The sequence below is a fragment of the Drosophila suzukii genome, chromosome 3 (assembly GCF_043229965.1).
Source record: "Drosophila suzukii chromosome 3, CBGP_Dsuzu_IsoJpt1.0, whole genome shotgun sequence".
NCBI classification, from domain to species: domain Eukaryota; kingdom Metazoa; phylum Arthropoda; class Insecta; order Diptera; family Drosophilidae; genus Drosophila; species Drosophila suzukii.
In genome coordinates this window covers 19,273,823-19,295,016 of record NC_092082.1, presented here as the reverse complement: position 1 = coordinate 19,295,016, position 21,194 = coordinate 19,273,823, and the positions used below count along the sequence as shown (strand labels likewise).

General features: G+C 38.3%; 2 protein-coding genes across 3 annotated transcripts; both read right to left on the bottom strand.

The window, feature by feature from the left end:
- Positions 1-1,630: 1,630 nt before the first annotated feature.
- Positions 1,631-4,214, bottom strand: LOC108012028 (uncharacterized). Of its 2 annotated transcripts, XM_070996422.1 has the most exons (10): positions 4,167-4,214; positions 3,727-4,096; positions 3,586-3,668; positions 2,852-3,484; positions 2,703-2,795; positions 2,617-2,649; positions 2,452-2,541; positions 2,087-2,399; positions 1,827-1,945; positions 1,631-1,773 (listed from the first exon to the last, which is right to left on the bottom strand). In XM_070996422.1, the coding sequence occupies exons 2-10, from the start codon at positions 4,023-4,025 to the stop codon at positions 1,760-1,762; spliced, it is 1,677 nt and encodes a 558-aa protein (XP_070852523.1). In that variant the 5' UTR covers positions 4,026-4,096; positions 4,167-4,214; the 3' UTR covers positions 1,631-1,759. The 2 variants fall into 2 exon arrangements, with proteins under 2 accessions (XP_070852523.1, XP_065720476.2); XM_065864404.2 differs by lacking the exon at positions 4,167-4,214 and having other exon boundaries at positions 1,632-1,773; positions 3,727-4,160.
- Positions 4,215-6,374: 2,160 nt separating this feature from the next.
- On the bottom strand, positions 6,375-7,191 carry grim. The gene has a single exon (XM_017068096.4). It carries the CDS (start codon positions 6,893-6,895, stop codon positions 6,485-6,487), a length of 411 nt encoding a protein of 136 aa, XP_016923585.3. The 5' UTR covers positions 6,896-7,191; the 3' UTR covers positions 6,375-6,484.
- Between the last annotated feature and the right edge of the window lie 14,003 nt (positions 7,192-21,194).

Genomic DNA, 21,194 nt, shown 5'->3' with positions numbered 1-21,194 from the left:
AAAGTGGCGTAAACCAATTTATACCGAGTCGCAGTCTCGCACACAAGACAAATAATAGCGCAGCAGGACATTGACAACAACACCCGGGCAATAGATGAGAGTGCACAGAGAAAAAATTATAAATTATAAAATATATATCTACCTATAAATATAAAAATAGAAATTAAAAAAAGTAGATTATGTTTTTATTATTATTTAAGTAATTAACCACAATTTCTTTGCCTAACGCTAAGAAAATCGTGGTGAGACTGGTATTCTAAATTGTATAAGTCTTCAAAATTTTAAATATAGTCGAACACCGTGGTTATTAATTATTTGCGCCTCATGGTCTTACACATAGTAATTTATTATTTTAAATTTTCTTTCAATCTTTTGACAATTTTTTCTCAGTGTGGCAGAGTGAAGCAGATTGGTAGGTAGAATGGAAACGTAGAAACGAGACTGCCGACCGGTAATTGACTGCCGCTGATGGTCACTGGCCAAAATGCCGATAATGAAGCGCAATTGTGTTCAACTGATGGTCAGAAACAAATTTCGTTCGGGGCAATTAATCATACACATTCGGGGACTGAAGGAGTTACAAACTCATAGCTTTTCTTTTCTACATTTTTAAGGTGTTGCCTCGTAAAAATAAATCATTTGGAAATTCTTTCTTCGCGTGTTGTTTGTGGACCCTAGACAACCTCCTGCGATTTTGTGGGTGTTGACACACGTTTTTTTCGGCGGGATAGAGTTTAGATTTCTCCAACTGGCAGTTGGGTCTATGAATCATGAGATTAATGAATAGTCGGCAGTAAATGTCAATCCAGGAATCTCAAGAAGGCTTTGCTCAACTTGACTTAACTTCAGTTTGCCCTGGTCTTTAACATCAAACAATTAACCGGCGAAGCTTTCATTGTCGGCACTTTGATATTTGATTTGCCTCTTTTTCCGGACAGACCATGTGGATATGGATACAGATACCCCCATCCCATCAAAGATTCATCGTTTGTGGCCATATTGCGTTTCACTTTCGCTCCACATATGTATACAGGCTTTTCGCATTTGGGGGCGTTGTTTGCCTGGCCCTTTTCCGCTTTCCACTTTTCCGACTTGGTTTTTGCACGAAAACTGGGTCACTGATGTCGCCCGTTTGTTTGTTCAATGCGAGGGTTCCTTCACGGGTTAGTGTACTGTACTGCTAAAATCAATAGACTAGCTCACTGTAATTAGCTTGGACTTAAAGTGCATGCCATGCGAAGTTCAGGTTCTGGGTATGTGGAAGTTCCTTTGTTGTGAGTCATTACCAAGAGGGGTTAACGGCTCTAAGTAGTATATGTCAAGCCAATGGCATTGTACCCACGGATTCATGAAGCTTTTCCTATTTAGTGAACAAAACAAATGCTTGAGTGTTTTAAAATTTTTAATAATCGGAAAAAATTTATGATGAATTTATTTATTAACAGTATGCAAAATATCACAAAACTGTTACAATATAGAACATACAGAAAAAAATTTATATTACGAAATAAAAAATTCTTTAATCAAAAATCTTTTCTCTAAATTTTCTAAAAATCTGGGTTCATTTTTTCTATGTGTAGGTTGTACATTCCTTAAAGACATCTTCATGCTGTAAAAATCTTTTCAGTTAAGATAGTTCAAAAACACATTTTTCTTTAGTGTGCTTTTATTTGTTCAACATTTTATTTCAACATTTTATTTAGTCAATACCAATTATTGTACCATTTTTCATTTCCACATGTAAGGCTTTCCGTCATATTTAGCGAGGATACACTGTGGATTAAAATATGTTGATCTATATTTCAAAAAAAGTTCCTTTTACCCACCTGGATTTCCACCATTCATATGTCCAGATTGAATTTGAGGACTGGTCATGGCCATACCTGTTGATGGAATATAGCTGGTTGAGGATGCGGGCATCTCGTAGCTATAAGGACTTGAATAACTGCAAAAGAAAGTATTTTTAGAGTAATAATTTATTATTTTAGTGGAATATTTTTTTGAATATTTTTAGATCCATAGATGAAGTCTAAAATTTCTGAATTCTAGCAAATTTAATATTTTTTAGGGGCTTTCAAAATCTTACCTCATTTGACTCAGGGGATAGGAGCTCATGTTCATTTCACAGACACCGCCCATGGCATAGACCTGACCTCCGGCGCCCATCTCAGCCAGGCCAGCGGTCCCAGCTGGACCGCAGATGGGACAGGATTCGGGGGTCATGCCGGTGTCTATGCCATTGGGGAAGTGGTTGAAATGGTTGCCATCGTTGGCAAATGGCTTGTAATCAGATGAATACACTGTTTGGGCCTGCAGTGAATCGTTCAAAAAGCCCGTATTATGGTCATAGAAGTTGGGGGCATGCATGGCCATCGATGGGTGAAAGTATTGTTGGGAACCTAAATAATTTAGTTTTATATAAAGATTTTTTAATCAATTTTAGTTCTATACCTGGGACAGGATTGTTATAATATTGTTGAGCACCCAGAGGGGAACTAAAAGCTTGCTGTGTATTCTCATAAGGGGGTCCTGCAGGATTCACTAAAAATAAAAAAGTTTAAGAAAATGAAGACGATCAAAGGTTGAGTTGATCAAAGGTTGAGATATAATACGTACCGGTATTAAAACTGCCAAACATTTGGTGATAACCTAATTAAATATTACAGTTATAAACATGTTGTACTTTGCTCAGAACTTTTTACCTTCATTGGGATTGGTATAAAATTGTTGATTACCCTGAGGGATGCCGTTGTAATACGGCTGAGTTTGAGCGTTGGCAAAGGACTGTTGAGTTCCTGTATTTTGGATAATGATATGTATAATATAATTATTGCTAATATTTATTTTTTACCTTGGTGGGCAGAGGCATAACATTGCTCAACACTTTTCTGGTACTTTCGCATGAAGTCTGCCATATTAGAGTTGTTGGAATTTTGATTGGATGAAACACTAGCCACATTGGGAAGACAACTTTCGGCGGAAGATGATGAAGTGCCTCTTGATGTGGTTCCCATGTTTAAATTGTGTTGGCCACCGCCTCCTCGTTGCGTTTGATCCACTTGCATGGCTGGCATGGAGTACATTGGATTGCCAGGATAATTACCTGGTGTAGAGTAACAGTAGATGGGAAATCCCGTACAGGGATCAACGCCCATGGGCACTGGCATCAGCTGCTGTTCCTGGCCAGGATTTCCCTGATCGCAACGGCAAAAACCGTTTGCCTGGCCAGATTCCTTGGAGCAGCAAGTATTTTCACAGGCAGTCAAAGTGGGAGCACTGGGTCTGTTGACAATGGTCTCATCCGATCCTGAGCCAACCTCCGGCAGAGAATGTCCATAGCTGTAGTAGCTGGAGTTTTGGGACATTTGCTGGGTCGAACAGGATGGAGATTCCATCTGTCCTGGTCCACAAGGAATTCTGGAGTTTAAGTTCTGGCCACTTGTGTTGGAAGATTGCCAGCTACAGGAAGGTAAGCTAACTGGATCTAAGATGACATTTTAATTAGGTGTACGGAGAATAATTATTTTTTCCCCAATTATATTATAACTACTATTTATTCTAAAAATTAATCATATAAAAACTCACATTCGTTATAGCTATAATCGCGGTAATCCATTGTTTGTCCTTTTTGTTGAATCACTTGACCCGAGGCTATGCGAAATTGTGAGCTAAGGAGCCATATATTAGGAAAACAAATATAAATTCCTTAAAAATATTTTAACTCACTAACGAACGCTCATCTGCTTAAGAAACCCGGTATAATCGCTATCAGGATCTGCCTCAGAATTAGATTTCTCCGGTTTGGGTGTAGAACAATTTTCCGAGAATCCCGTTTTGACCTTTTCCTGATCAGATTTTGGTATTTCACTTGTATTTTGAGCGCTTAGTTCTTGGGCACTCTTCGACTTGTATGTTTTGCAGACATCTTCAAAGCTTTCGATTGAGTTTAGTACTTGACGGATTTCCTGATCCTGCTCGCCGCCCAAAGAATCGGTATTATCATCGTTCTTCTCCGAGGTGTTCATAATGATTACCAGATGGAAGTATTTGTCGAGCTTCGCTGTTTTAAGACACCAATAAGATATCTAGCTCATTCCTAAATGTTTTGAAATTTTGATTTCTTTGTTAGAAATAAATTATTTTTATACGAATATTTCCTTCTTTACCTTTGCCTACTTAGTTCTAGTAATGACTACTTCTTGTCAAGAAAGGAAGCGCCTGCTGCTTTTATTTTCATTGAAAGGATTTAAGAAGTTAAATCATTTATTTTATTTGTTAAACAACCTGTGACTCGATGGAATACCCACCCATTTGCAGTTCCCACCTGGCTATCTCAGATCAGTTTAACATATGTGGCACTAATTTAACTGAATTAACTACAAATATGTTATCATAAACTGTCTCTCTGTTGACCATAATTGCAGGCGCTAAAAAGAAATTCCATTTAAAGGGAGACCCAAATAAAACTCGATCCAGGACACGCGACCGGCACTATAAGAGCCTTTGCATACCCTATAATTTCCCCCTCGCTTATCATCGCCAAAAAATCAAGCCACACGCGAAAAAAAAGGTTGGCGAAGGACCCTAATTTCCAGGTCACTTATTGTCATGTCACGACAATTAAACAGTTTTTTGTGAGCTGGTTCCAGTGCGCTTTTGAGCGATTTAAATTAAGATAGGCGGCAAATTAGCGGCCCGAAATGTTTGCATAATTATTATTTGACTGGCGAACTTATCAGGCGCCGCTGATCGCTGCTGCCACAGATGTTACACTTTTTCCACTTCTGGGGTTAAATGGGTTTCCGGGCTCGTTAAAGGGTACACCCTCGTCCCCTTTGACCCCGATGACTTGGACATTGCCGGCACAGACTGAGATCTGCGGTTAAGCGTAGCCTTTGCTTTTTAACCCTTTTGGGCGGAGTGTGCCTGGCATGACACAACGGGAAAATTCTCAGCCTGTCTGCGCGCAACCAAAAATGGTTTTTCCCTTTCAAGGTGACATATTGGTTTTCACGATAAAGATCACTAAATGTTTGCTTACTCCTCCTTTTCCTGCCTGAATGGTTGTCCTTTGCCATTGCGTTGTTCAAAAGGGTTATTAGAGCATGGGGTTAAGGGGTTTAGTTCAACAGTGGTTAATTTCAACGAAATTACGTGAATATTAGTGAAATATTAAAAAATGAGTTGAGCAAAATAAAATCCTTTTCTAAAATGCCTCAACATTTCTAAGGCTTAAAAATAAGATTCTCTGATACCTTGCTTTAATATATTTAGTTTTTAATGATGTTTAATATTAAAAACTAATCATAAAGTCTGTTCCAAGTAGGAAATAAACAATATTTATTGGATCCTGATTATATCACCTTACAACTTCTTATTTTTATATAACTGAACCGTTATAATATCAGGCGATTGTTAATCTTAAGAATTTTTGAAAATTCAATTTTTCTTCAATTAATTCCAATTCATGTCTTGAAATTTATAATCTGAAAAGGTGGAATAATAACACAAATATTTTTTTTATAAAATTGTATTTATTTTTTGCTTGTTTGTCTTATAAAAATTTTAATTGCTTACAAATGCTAGTTTTTTACATTTGATTAATTTAAATATTTGTTTGTTTAATTTGCAATGCCAAAACTGAAAGTAAAATATTTTGAATTTTGCTAAAATCAATAATAATGGTAAAATACATTTCGACTTTTAATATTCTTGATTATTCGTATCAAAATTGCTTAAATGTGTTGCTTTGTTTCATTTCGGTTTACAATTTATATTTTTCGTTCGGCGGTTTTTGTATTCTATTTGTTGTAGCTAGATTGTAGACATTTTGTATTTTTCAGTTTCTTACTTTTCTTTTTGTAAACATATAAAATTTGCTGTTTGCTTAAAATCTATTTTGTACAATTGAGTTGTTGTCTTTTGTTGTCCTTGTTGCTGCAGTTGCATCTTTGTTTGTTGGTTCTGTATTGTAGTTCTGTATTTAATATTTAGGATTTATATATGTAAGTAGTTGAAATGCAAAAATTTGACAATTAGTTTTTAGTTGAGTACGATACTTGTGGCTTTACTCGTATGTATAGACACTAATTAGGTTTATGATAATTACACACATTTCTCTTTCTGCCCTCAAAATGATGTGAAGTAATAATGTATTTTTGAACCAACCGGGAAACCTTTGCTTGCGAAATTAAACATTTTCCTCAAACTGAAAACGGAAAATTTGACACCCAAAAAAAGTAACAAACAATCAATATCACTTTAAGCAAATCGATGACAAATTTTGAATTTTCCTCTCTCTCTCAAAAATAGTTTAAAAATAGTTTTCTTATTTTGTTGTGGAAATATCCCATTTTTTACAAAACTCCTTTTCCTCATGTGTCCATACCCAAAAAAGAAATCACAATGCGCTTTGATTGAGCCTGCCTTTCCCGGAAAATCGCTAGGATCTTCTCTCTAACCAGATGAAAAATGGAAATCAAATCTAGTTTTCCTTGGAGGTGGCATCGGTCACATCATCTTCATCGTTGTTCTGGCTGCCGCTGCTGATTTCGAAGGATATTTGTATGACCGTCGGTCGTCGCTGGCTGGAATTGTAGCTGTAGATTCTCAGAGCGTAGCAGAAGATCTGGGCCAGAAGATCCCAGCATCCAAACTCCGACATAGTCATCGATCCCTGCTGACTTCCTAGGGGTACGGAAATGTTGGCTCGGAATTGAGGACGATGTTGCTGCTGTTGGTGTTGCTGCTGCTGCTGCTGCGATGGTTGCGGTTGCTGCGGTGCTGCAGAAGGTGTTGCAGTTGTCCTAGGACTCGTGGCTGCCTGCTGGCCATTTTGTTGATAGCTTCCGGCCAACAATTGGGCCTGGTCGGGTATGAAGTAGGCTATGGCCATTGTGGTTTGTTATTTTGTATAAAATATTATTTTTAAATTTTATTTTTTAAGTTTTTAATTTTTAAAAAATATATAGCTGTTGGTATATATTTTCTAATATTTTTTAATGTCTTAGAAAATTGTTTTCCGTTCACTGCTGGCACTTTTTGTTCTTTTCAAGTCTTTATTTTTCGTCTTGAGCACTCGGTAAATTTTTCTGACTCATTTGGCGGGAAAATCTACGTGGAAAACTTGTCGCTTTTTGACGAACTTTTCTTTCGCTTCCGCCTGTTATACAATGTTCTCTGTTCGAGGTTTCAGCGTGGACTGACTGCAAATATCCTTGCTGCAGTCACATTTATAAAATAGCTCTCTCCCTTTTCCTATCGGAAGCAGCATTTCTCTCTCGCGGTGAGTGTCACCCTCCCAATTGCCACCACCCCCCAGGAAGTGTGTGTGTATTGTGTGTGTGTGCTTTGTTTATGCCAACAACCAACCAATTGAACCACCAACCACAGGGCCTCACACCACCGACAAAGTGCCACCACCACCACCGGTTTACCACCCCAAAAAACACGGCTGCCTTTGTTACCTTTACTTCGGAACTGTGAAAGGGGAGGGAAAGTGGCCGGGAAACGGAGAGAGAACCGGGAAATGAGAGAGAAATTGGGGAAAAACATTTTACGTAGCGGCGTTACGTTAAACGCAACGTAAGCTCTTGAGAGTTCGCTTTTCGGGGGTGGTTTCGAATCCATTTCGAATTTCAGGGGTTTACTTGGCTTGACTTAGTCTAGCGGGCTCTACCCATTTTGAGGGGAAGTTTAGCCACTGTTTTCTTATTTCGAAGTTCGAATTTGGTTTCAGAAACACTTTTCTGTGGGTCGAATCAACAATTGTTTGTAAGGGCTTTTTAGTTTTCATAGAAACTGATAAACCGGAAACTATATTTTATCAAATATTATATTTTTAAAGGAAAATGTATTTTCTTTACAAATAAATAATTATATTAATTAAATTAACATATCATTTAAGAACTTTTAAGGGTATATCTAATATAAGTTATTTAAATGAAGTCATTTCTACTCAAACTTAGAAACTCTCACAACCAGTAACCTGATTTTGAGTTAAACCTCCTTCAACTCAAAAGCTTTTAAAGGCCAAATCCTTATGGCAAAACTCGTACGAAATGGTCCTTGAAGACTCCCCCATAGCAACCTTAAACTTGACCAACCCAAGGAATACCCAAATGGCTTGACCTTCACGCTAAATCATTTCCAGCTCCCTCTCAAACATTTTCTGCTGACGACAATTTTAACCTTGGAAAGTGTTTGCTCCTAGCTCCCCTATTTTCCTGCGTGAACTGCAGCTCATCCATTATGATAAGCTGTTCCCGGATAGTTGCAAACTCATGGAAACAGTGGTGGAGGTAAGGGGGTTTCGAAAAAGGTTAGTTAACATACTGTGGAATAAAAAAATGAAAAAAATATGAGTTTTGTATAACAATTTTGAATATCCTAAGCCGTAATTTAAGTCATTTTCAGTGCATTTTTAAGGACTGTAATGTATATATAATATATTTTACTACTTTGATAAGAAATATATTAAATATATAAGTAGGTCAAAAAAATGGCCAGGGGGTTGACTATTTTGACTATTTTTATTTTTAATCCCATTATAATCTCCTCCTCTGTGTAACATGTTCAATAAATGTCACTTAAGCAGTAGCACTTTAACATTTTAGAAAAGGATTCCCGGGGAGCAGAAAGCAGTATGCCAATCGAGCTGATTTCCTCCCTCCATGTAACATTTTCGCTGAGGGAGCTCTAACAAAGTTTCAAGGCCATTGCCAAGGCCAAGGGGACACCATTTGTGGGTGCTGTTCCACAAGTTCCCTACCGGCAAAAGCTTTTTTCATACCCAATTGGACTCAAGGTCATGCCGGCCGGCGTTTCCACCCACTTTCAGCTTTCCCTAACCCCACTTTTGTGCGTGCGACCTTGACAATGAAATTCGTTTAGGGAGCTCCTCTGAAGAAATTGTGGGTTTAGAGAGGGCGAGCTTTTCTTGACACAGTTGACAGCACGTGCTCTTTATATTCTCGAATATATATAAATGCCAAGCTCAAGGTCGCTGGCTATCGATTTGCCCAACTTGAAGGGACTGGAAAAGTTAGCACAAAAGTAGGGGCTGCGATTATAACTTTTTTGGTGGTTAACGGCTAATGAGGTGAAGAAAGTCAAAGTTCCATTTTGTTGTTAAACAACTGTGTTTAATGCAGTGAGAGAGCGATTAAAGTAAAGTGTTTTGAAATGGTTAGCAATATGGGGACCTTTTGAAATGCCCTCTTGTTATACACATCTCTTAGAAAGCTAGCTTCAAGGATAAACATTTAAGCTAAAGACAATATTAGCTGTGCATGTTGTACTTATTAAAGAAGTAATTTTTTGAAATATCTCTATTTCCTTAGGGTAAACGTGATTCGATATGCAGCTTTTTAGTTTCTTTTGTAGTTTGTTCAAATATATATAGAAGTACTGTATAAAAAGAGAAACAAAAACTTAAAAATTCCTTAAAAATTTTAAGATTACCAACAATTCAGAACACTTTTAAAGTAATTTTTTGTTTATTTGCATGTAAGCCTCCTCACATTATCAAATTATTTAATATACCAATTTAAACCAGAGAACATATATTGAAAGAAAACCGGACCTGTTAGCTAACCAGTTAACCAACCTTACATATCTCTTTATTCTCCCCCAACTGAATTTTACGACAGATGTTAATACAACAATCCGCATTCACCTTGCCCATCAGCCGTGAACCATTTTCCCCGCACCCTAACATTATTTATAATTTCTGCTACAGATTTTCATTTAGCAAATATGCAGTCACAGTAATCATAGCCAAGAAATATCATCTCAGAGGAGATTCTCCCCTAACCCAGGGAAATGCATGTATGGACAATATGTTAGCATCACTTAAACCCCAACGAGTCCTTTTGCGAAGAGTCCCAATTGCGGGATGTGTGTGTGTAACTACTTAAGCCTCATCATACGCGTTTTAATGCCCATCATCGGCCAATATCCAGCGGCCCATCATTATGTCTTCCTACAAGGACCTCGACTGTCCTGCCCCCTTTCCCACCACTCATCCCGGTTTTGCAGTCCGGTCTGTGCAATTATTTCATGCATTGTTCAAGGATTGCTCGCAGAAATTTTCTTTTTGTACATTGTGAAAGGGCCAAAGTGTTGTCAGGGGATTTCGAACCCATGGACAATGGGCTCCAGAGAGAGAAACGGAACGGAAATGGCAACAATGCCGAGCTGCCGGTGCTGTTCAGTAAACAATTGACCGTGCACTTGGAAAAACAGATAGTTATTAATAAAATTAATAATTAAATTAATTTGATATATGAAAAAAACTTTTAAAAAGGATGTGAGTTAAGAGGAATGCGTCTAGAAAAATGGTAGCTAGGGAAAATAAATAGTATAACTATATAAATTGATTAGGTAATGGTAAAAATGTAAAGCACTGTTAATCACAACAATTTTTTCATTAAATATTCTTTCTTTTTGCTTTTATTTTTCAGAGTGTGTTCTACGTTCTGGTTGGGTCTGCAGGATTACGCACCGGTTTACAAGATGCGACCGGGCACTTAATGATTTCCACTTATGCACTGCAGACATCATCATCGTCGTGCAAAGTGCATTGAAGGCTCGCATCAAGTGTCCGTTGGTGTGTCTGTTCCGCTGCTAATCTATATGTAAATTTTCAACCGACACCACAGACAGCTAACCGCCCAAATCGAAGTCGTAAATACCCTAGAATACACCCGAAAAGTACTCCCCTTTTCGCCACACCCACGCATGACGTCATGCCAAGTGTTTGACAAATGGCTTAAAAGGGCTAAGACAAAAAGGCAAGTGAAGGCCAGAGAGTGGGAAATCGCTGACAACATACTAAAAACTTGACAAAGTGTGCTGGCAAGTGTCAGGCCCAGGACCCAAGACTTGGAAAATGGAAAGTGGAAAAGGACCAGAACCCACGTCCTTTGCATATGTGTCGGGCGATGTGTAAGTGTGCGTAAAAGATAAATAATCATGTGATATCATCTGAGGCGTTGGTGAGAACTTTTTAGCCCAGTCACCGACGCCAGAAATTAATTTCATACATTTTAAAATTTCAATTTATTTTGCCTTGCACGAACGCGTTGCGTCTTCAAGCAGACAATGATGGCATAGGGGAAAGCCCCCCAGAAAATGGCAACCAGGAGGGGTTTCCCAGCCGGAAAAGCCACCACAACCCCCCTCGGCCATGTGTGTCCTCATTTGGCTTTTGTTTTTCTTCAGCTCGTCCTTTTTTCACACTTGTCACTTGCATTTTTGACATTTCAGTTAGCAACAGGATGGGAAAGAATGATGATGACTGCGCGAAGAAAAGGACAATGAGGGGTTTTGCAGGGATTGCAGGGATGCCGCGGGCGGTATGTGTCAGGTCCTTAATTAATTATGTGTACTTGTATGCACAATTGCAATGACAGTTGCTGCGAAGAGAAATTACATTTAACTTTAAAGAAAGTAGCTGGCAAATATGGAAAATTTTGTTGTAACTGCTGGGAACTTTAATTAAATGGGAAAGAGAAATATTCTTAAATGTGTTGAATTATTTATTTAATATTATTATGTTTAATTTGTCCATTTGTCGTTTTTTCTATAATTTTATTATAAATGTAAATCTTTCTTGGTCCAAAAAGAAAATAATACGAAACTTACTTTTCCTTACCTTAAAAATTATATAAATTTGGTGTTTGATTACTTAGTTGTTGAATTTATTGAGGACGTTACACACTTTTTAAAGCCTTTCTTCGTCCACCATAGTTTTTAAACATTTATGTACTTTTTTCTAGGCTTAAAAAAATAAATAAAAATGTTCATTAACTTTGCCTTAAAAATTTGTAAAGTATTTTAAAATTAAGAGTCAAATCTCCCCCCTATTCATCATCTATGCTAAATAGCCTCTCTAAAATCTTCACAAACAACTTGTTACCCACTGCATGCCAAAGTTTTTATAGCTTTTTGATTAGTTTCTGACCCGACTGGCGAGCACCGAAAAAATCCGCTGGGAATCGCCGTGTCCTCCCCAAAAGAAGTCAATTTAAATTAAAGGAAACACGCGGAGCTGCATATTGAAATGTCCAGGACGAGACTGACTGCCTTTGGACCCCCTACCCCGTGGGGTTAAGGGACTGAGGGGGTTAAGCCGCGAGTCAGGAGGAGATGGACGACACCCGACAAAAGTTAAATTGCAGGTATTTAAGCATTTTATACAAAATTCATCATCATCATCTGGCGGCACTGGAGGAGTTAATGAAGAACTGCCAACCACCCCCACCCCTTTTCTTAACCCCTGACTGGCTGAGCACTTTCGTGTGCATTATTTAGCACCGTGAAAAAGTTCATAGCTGCGCTGCGCTCGTGAATTGTAATTTTTCTTCCAGCGCTTTCATTACTTCATCACTCGGCGAGGAGGAAAAGTTTTCGCATCGGTCTGCGAGCCATTTATTATGCCATGAAATTCGAGCCACGGCATCCTACAGCTACTTCACTTTTATTATTTTCAAGTTAATGTTCATTTATGCTGGTTACACCTCGACTTCGCGAGCTTTTGTTTAATTAGACGGTGTGGATTTTATTTAGACGGAATGCGGAGTGGTTAAAAATGGGTGGCGGAAGACTACCAGCTTTTAGCATTAGGAACTTATCCAGGTTGTTTGTGTTTAATTGCGGAAAATGGCAGTGGAAATTCGCTTAAGAAGTCAATGGTAAAATTTGAGTTATGTTTGGAAGGGGGATTATAAGGGGTTTAACCAGGCTTTTACAATTATAAGTAACTGGTTGTTAATGCCAAGCAATAATTTACTTGCCTTATTTCATAAATATTGAAGGGCTTTCTTTTGTATATTATATGATTATACTTAACTTTTTGACACTTAGACTCAACTCCCGATTACACTTTCATTATCTATTCACAACATTTTCGAAAAAGCAATCCAAAACAGTCAAAGCAATAACAGTGGCCAAACAAACAATGTGACAACCGAAAAAGAGCAGTGACATTATAATAAAATTTTATGTTAATGGTCGTTGATGAAAAGTCCAACAAAATGGCAACGGCTGTGGCAAATAAATAATTACCATAAACAGCAGGCTCGTCCTGCAGCCTCCAGCCTTCCGGTTTTCGCATTCGGCAGGATTCACAGGTTTATGCAGTTAATGTCATTTGGCATTTATCAAATGAACCTGCTGCCGGTGTAGGAGATTTTTGTTCGGGGAAATGGAAGTGAACGTGTTGTAATTACGTTTTCTGTGCTCCCGATGCCACTCGATGTTAATTCAAATTTACGTTAATGGAAAATCATTACGCACAAATGTGCAAAGTGCACTTTTCCCTCCCAAACCCAACCCTTTGGCCCAGCTTTTGTCTCTGCGAGTGTGTCCTGGCTGGTCCTTTTTAATGCGTTTTTCCTTAATTCGGCCAAATGAGACTGAGACCCGGGTTTTAATGAGCTGCAAGTGCAATCACAGGATACTGACGAGACCTCAGACTGATAAGCTGCAAAAGGCCGAAAAGTTCATTTGATGATTACACTGTGATTAAGGGGAATCAAAATATGTTGGTAAAAATATTAGGGAATTAAAAATAATAAAAAGGAGCTTTAAAATTATGGCGCTAACCATCAGAAACTAAAAAAACATAATGAACTAAAGATTACTATTTTTAAAATTAGGAAAAAGAAGTCCTATAAACCTCAATGGAGTTTTCTACCAGTGCAGAAATAAACCTTCAGAGACAATTCAATTTATTCCCCTTTACCTTAAAGTAAGCTCAAACAAAATTGAACTTCCCGGCACAACAGTTAAAAAAGTTAATCCACTCGATACGCCAGGAATATCATCTTAATCCCCGGGATCTTTGGGGGTTCATAAACTTAGCCCAACTAACGCGACTCGGATGCTCACGTATACCATTCCGGGAAATGAAAAACGGAAAACCACCAAACTAGTTGACTTGTAAAATTTTACAACACCGTTGCGTTTCCGTCAAGTCTTAAAGGTTTTAGTGGCTAAGCCATCCCGAAGGATTTTGGCCAAATGCACCTTTCGTTGCTTGTGGCTTATGCCATTTAATATGCATTTTGTGTTATATTTAATATGCACAGAGAAAGCGAGACGAGAGCAGCCAACAAGAAGCCAAGTCAAATTGCAGTTCCTGGCTCGTCTTGGCCCTAATGTGCTTTTGGGAATACGAACGTATATAGTCGACTAGCAGACCGAAAGTCGTTGGCAGATGTGTCGAATCCGTACCATTTTGGCATTTCACTTTGGGGCATTGTTACTTGGGAATTTCTTGGCTCATTAGGAGAACCAGGTTGGCCCATCAAATTGCTTGCAAATTGCCTGGAAATTGGTCCCCAGTACAGTCGGCCCCCTCAAAACGGAACCGCCTTTAATGAAGCAATCGAAACGGGACAGACCCACACTCTTGATGTCCATAACCCATAATAACCCTTCTTTAAGATGGCAAAACGCCCTTAATCAGCACAGCGGGCAGTTGGCATCGGAATCAAGATGGAACAACTACCCCAAGCATAAATCTATTGTCCTAGGTCATTCAACCTCGGTGGCTAGTAACCTCAACCTCGTTCCCATCCTCGTCAGCAGCCTCAACCTTCAGAAATACAGCAGTCGCAATCTCGAAAACGCATGCGAAATGCCATTCTGCGTTTCTTTCTATTTTTTTGCGAGGTACGAGTAATGTTAAGGGGTATATATGATTAATCACCTTATATGATACAACCAATATACATTTTATATTCGATTGAAGAACACTATAATAACCAATGAAAATCTTAAGACCTTTTTAAAGTTTTATTATATAAAACATTTTATAAAGAAATACAATGTTTTTAATGTGATTTAATTTGTATTCTACTTTGACAAACTAAAATGATTTATAAATATTTTCAGATATCTTATACTATTAAATGTGTCATAAGCTAATTCTAATAAACATTTTTTTAAATTGGTATACCTATTTGTTAAAAAAATATTTTACGAATATATCTCAAAAATATTACTTAATTTCTGAAAATGTTTTTTCTGATAATTTTGAAATTTGAATACCAACATATTATCAATAAATGTTCAAATACCGAAATTCCTATTAATTTGGAATCATCAAATAATTGTAAATAATTTTCTAAGGGGTATAAGCAAGTCCAAGCACCTTAGAATTTCCGGGTGTTTTTATTTTATATCCGCGATGCGATGCAGCATAAAATGAGCACAATGACGAGGAAAGGGAAATGAGTGAGCAAACTTTCCCCAGCAGCATAAAATCGAATAAAGTGGATGGGAGCAGTGCAACCGAGATGCGGAATACGCATAAAATATATTTTTATGCCACGTTTTTAATGACATTTGTTGCATTTTGCACTTGGTGGGGCAAACACCAGGGGAGCCCCTCCTTATAGCGAGACTTTTCTCCCCAACCCAACCTCATTTTCTGTGTAGGCGTTTGACCGTATGTGTGAAGACAAAAACACGTGCAAATTAAGTGCCAAGTCGAAGGCAAGAAAAAGTTGCTCTGCAAATTGAAACGAACGGAAAAATTCCCGAGGCAAAAGGCTCTGGAAAATCGGAGGAGAGTCCGAGCAACAGGCTGTCAGTTTGACAGGCACTCGTTGATTGCAAAAGCGCCACTGACAGCTGTCATTTGCACGGACTTTTGCCCGCTTTTAGCCGGAACAAAGAAGGAGAAAAAGGCAGCAACATAAAAGTGCAGGGAAGAATACAAAAAACCATTGACAGCAAGGTGCAATGGCACTGCGGAATAAAGTTGCTAATAGGCTTCTGTGTCCATTAACTAGGCTCGGGGCTTTTATACTAAAAGCTAGAAGGGGTTGCTGGAGAACGGACAAGTGGGGACCTTTTTCTAAAGCTCGGAGTAAAGGGAGTAAATTATATGTGAATGGGGTGAATCAGACCTAAATTTACTTAGGGTTACGGTCATATATACAAAGCAAAAGATTTAAAGAGCGTTTACCATACATTAGTTGCTTCAGGAAAATAATAAATAAAGGGGTCACAGATGAACTTAACCAAAAAATGTTATTTATTAAGGGGAAATATATCCAAGCTTGCTTTGGTGTTACAAATAACTAACTTCAGAAAGAATTTGACAATTTAAGTCCTGTCTGCTTTTGAAAAGTTAACAGTATAATTATTTTAAAATTTTCTTAGGTCTTTGCATATTTAAACCGAAAGTGACAACCATTTCATCCCTAAGTTTAAGCCTCATTCCCAGCCATCGATTATCATCTGTCATTATCTATTACCATTGACGGACTTTTTCCATGCTTGACAAGTTGTCAATAGTTTAGAGACCTTCGAGGCTAATTAGCAGCAATTGAAAAATCAAATTGCCCGGGCTTCAGAAATGACTCAATTTTGTCTTGGGCGACGCCTACGAAAATGAGTTTCCGCCTGGGTGGTTTTCTTAGGGCCAAAGGATCCCGATGTCCTGGACTCCGGAGAGTGTCCGACGTCCAGTGGCCACTTGAGCTATGCTTTCTGCTCTATTGGCTGCCATTTGCGACACGCTCCGGTGAACTCGAACTGCGACCGCAGTCTTCGGGGACCCGGAACTGTGATTTCCAGGAAGGACCTTCGGTTTGGGGGCCTTACAAGCCGGACTCAGTGATGTAATTAGGTTTGAAAATTTGCTGATTGTTGATTTGTTGTATTTGCGGTGCACGGCGAGCGAAGAGCAGACGGACCGAGCTGCAATTATATGCGCCAATTGTCAGTTTGGTTACTCCTCGTTAACTTATTTGATTATGGGCTAATTCTGCCAATCCGATGGACCCGGGGGACCCAAACAAAGGATTTGTCTGCAGAGGGTGGGAGAACTGGAATGGTTGGGAATTGATAAGAAAAGTATACCTTATTGGCCAATTTTTAAATGTGAGCTTTAAAGACACAAAATTTGTATTTTAGAAATAAATTTACTGTCTAGAGGATTCTTTTTTTATATATATTTTAAGGATGTACGCATAAATATTATTTTACGGGGTCAGAAAAAAAAGGTCATTACATATCTTATTAAAAGTTTTAGTAAATGCTAAAATAGTACAAAATAGTACTTGATTTTATTTCAATAAAGTAATTTATTAAAAAAAATAGCTTCAAATTTTAAGATTGATAATAAATGTTACATTTATTATTTTCATATTTGAATTTAATATATACCGCAATGTACGAAAACTAAATCAAAAAATATTTAGGTTAAATAAGATATCTTTGAACTTACTACGTCTTTTTTCAGTGTGGTATAAATTAACTGACAACCCATAATTTAATAAAATATATATTTCGATAACCATATTCTATTGATAAAATTTGATATATCAATTTCACCTAAAAATTTCGTTTGACTAAAAGTAAATTACAGTCCTTTTATACCTAAATATAGTAAAAGTTCCATATAATGGCATTTGATTAGTTAAATAAAGTTTCATGAATGTAACTTATTCCTGCTTAAAATTATTCAAAAAATGTGCGATTGCAAAGGGCAATATCTTGCAAAAATCTAAACCTAAATAAGCAAAAGTAATTTAACTTTTCCCATTTTCGCTGTAAGCGATACGAGCTCAACTCAGCCAGAACTCGCTTATCGACTGGGGACAAGGATCAGAAACAGGACGAGGGCCAAAACCAGGACCAGAACGAAGACGATTTGATGAAGTGCACACCATGTGCACAAATGCACACATGTGGCATATTGACAGACTGGGGGAAGGATAAACGGCTGGATGGATGGAGGGATATGGCCAGGGCTCCAACGAAAACTATGCAAATAAGGAAGGATACGTCTGACAAGTCGGGAGTCGCCGTCTCAGTCCGCTCCACTCAGGTTTCCCTTCATTTATCTTGGCTTATTAAATTGAATATATGGCTGAAAATATACACACATTCGAGTATCCGTTTGCATGGCAGCATTGTTGTGGCGTCCCTTTCGGGTCCTTTTAAATGCAAATTAGCTTTTTGACTTTTTGATGCGACTGGCTTGGACTGGCATAACCCAGACTCGATTTAGATTTATGCGGCTTGATAAATTGTGGCTACACTTAATGTGCGCATACGGTGTGACATGTCCTTTTCATGTCACTCGCCAAAAAGTTTGCCAACTCCTACAGATCCCATCCCCTTAACTTTCCATTCGAGTTGACATGTCGAGTGGTTTCGTTGGGTTTTCAGTTTCTGTTTTTGGGGTCTCTGGTTTTGCCTTTTACTTGCTGACATTTTTGCACGCTTGACAAAAACAGCGAACCAAACTGGCAATTTTTTGGACCGCCCTGACTCTCCTTTCTGGCCACGATGCTTTTTGTGGTCCAGCTTTGTAATTAGTTTTGCCCAGCGAGGTGAGTTGGGTTCATAACGTTTGATGAGGGTGGCAGCGAAAAACGGCGGGTCTGGGAATTTTCTTCTAACAGATCGGGTCAATATGGAACCCTAATGAGACTTGGAGTGATTGCTTGGGTTAATAAAAGAGCTCGAGGCGATATTTAATAAACGTATGTCAGTCATAACATTCATCTACAGCTAAAATACATACGACATGATGATAAATTGGTACTAGTTTACGTAGTACATATCGCAAAGATTTTCTTAAAAAATATTGTGAGGTGAAGTAATAAATTGTTCTTATTAAAGTCCCAAGTGATTTCCAACTTTCAAAAGATTAATAAATACCGAAACACAAAAGGTATCTTATACTCCATATACTTAACCAAAGCACTGCTCAATCACTTTCTAGCCAATTAAAAACCTTTAAATCAATTTCACAAATCTCAACGACACTAAACTATTCTCAACCCAAAAGCGAAACCAACCCGTTCCCACCAATTCCAAAGATTCCCCCGATCAAAACTGCAAATCAATTACTATGCCTCTCCCATTTAAATTATAACACTTTCCCATGAAATTCCTGACCAACGCTCCTCCATCAAGTTTTCGTAATCGCAGTTGAAAAGCGAAAGGGCCTTTCCACATTTTAAACTTCCCAGCATCGAAAACTGCAACCGAGGTTTTACCAAACATTTTTGTTATGAGATTGATGATGGAAGGTGGTGGTGCTGGTAGTTCTTCCCGTGGTGGGGGAGTTTTTTAAATTCCTCTGTCAGGCGTAACCAAAGGCAGAGACCCATTGAGTAATACGTCACTTGAGATGTCAAAAGAGCGACGCCCGGCGAGTAGAAAAACGTGTCCATGTCCCGGAGTTTCCTATCCGCACAAGTTGCTGTCGATCAGACGGGCGGGTAGCAAGTTGTTACATTTCAACATGTTTCGTCACGCCCTGGAATTATTTTGATACTTGTACTCCGATTTTTTAAACAATTTTTAAGTAGCGATTAAGGCTGCTATTTTAGGGGGGGAACTATGAAAGACTATTGTTGAGGGATGTACAGGATTTTCAATGGCTGTCAGAACTTGTAAATGTCAAAAGTCTTGTGCCAATTCTTATGACGATTTTTAAATCATTTTTATAATTTTTGATGGGAATACTTGTGAAAAAGGAAATGAGTTTTTGGTAAGAGCAATATATATAGGAAATATAACTTGCTGGCATTGCAAATTTGAGTTTCCGGGTAAGCATTGTTATATGAGTAACTGCTCTGCAAAAATACCTAATTCCCTTTTACAATCCTTACTAAAATCCATTCAAGGTTGTAATGGAAATGGACCTTTCTGTTTTTGTAAATCTTTCAGAAAAGACTGCTCACTAAAAGCTTGAAATTGACCCAAACATTGCAGTAATCTCATTACGATTAATAAATAAGACCGATATTTTTCAATAAAATGACTCCAGCTCCAAACCTCTTATCCAACTGAAAAGTAACTTGTCAAATTGATTTAAAAATTCATAAATCAACCAAACTTGCTCTGCTCTATGTGAAGGGAAAAATTAAATTAGAAATGGGTATGGGGGCAAAAACAGGGAACCACAGAAACCAAAAACCGAGAAATGTTCAAAATGTTAAGCATAGCATAAAATTGTATCGGACAGTTTGGCATAGCGAGGGGGGAGTTATCCAAAGTCGGAGTCAGAAGTCTGCCCACTTAGGACACGAGTGTAGTCCAAATATAGCCCAATGTTTACTTCATAATAATTTTGACTCGAAGTCATCTTGTTTTCCCCCCCGTTTTTGGGCTGGCATGTGCGTGTTGTCTGCTGATGCAATTATAAATTGTTGGATAACAAATTACATGGTTGCGTTTTTGGGATCGGACAAGTTTAACGCCCTCACGCACATATGTTCGGATGCTAGGCATCTGAGTTGGAAATATCCGAGGGATGAGTCCTGCCAGGGAAGAAGATACATTCGGTGAGGGAGTGAGTCTGCCCTGAGTCGGACATTGATACAGGTACTGGGTATCCGGGGCTCTGTGTTGACAACTCAATGCCCAAATGACATATGTTCAGGTGAGACGCAACTGTACCCAAAACAATACGGAATGCGGGTGGAGGGATGTCATTACGGACGATTGTCATTTGGCATTAGTTCTAATAATAAACAGACATTTTCTATGCTTTTTAATTGCCCTCGATTTCCTTTCGCATGTTTGTGGCGCATCAATTTCGGTGGATTATTATTGTTTTGTTATCCTGCAGCATTGTTACTATACACTAAAAGGAACCAATATTTAGTATTATGTTAATACAATGTTATATATAAGTGTAATACATCATTATAATAAATCTATAATATTGTTGAAGTGGAATTTTCATAGATGTTTGAGATTTGTCAGTAGATTCCTCGATTTGCAGTCATATATATCTCGTAGTTTTTTTTTCTGAGTGCACTTTGTTTAAGGGTTTATTGAACTCTCCTCCTCGGTTCCCAGCTCACACTTTCATTACGCAAATGCCACGGGGATCCTGAGGTGGCTCCATTTGCTCACCCATTTGCCGGGTCCTTTGTTTGCTGCCCAAATGCGAAAAGGGTTCATAACCGCACTTAGCTTCATTGGCCCTCCGTGTTGGCTCTTTTGGCTTTTGGCTTTATCGCAGGCCGCCCAGACTCTGGCACTTGGCCACTCGAAATTCAATTCAATTCGCTCGGCACCCGCAGTACGCAGGTTGTGCAAACATTAAAATTAATGAATAACAATAAAACCAGCTTCGGTAGTCTGAAGTGACTGTTGACGTGCTGTCCACGGATCTGCCAAGGAAAGGGTTTGACAATCACAAATGTCCT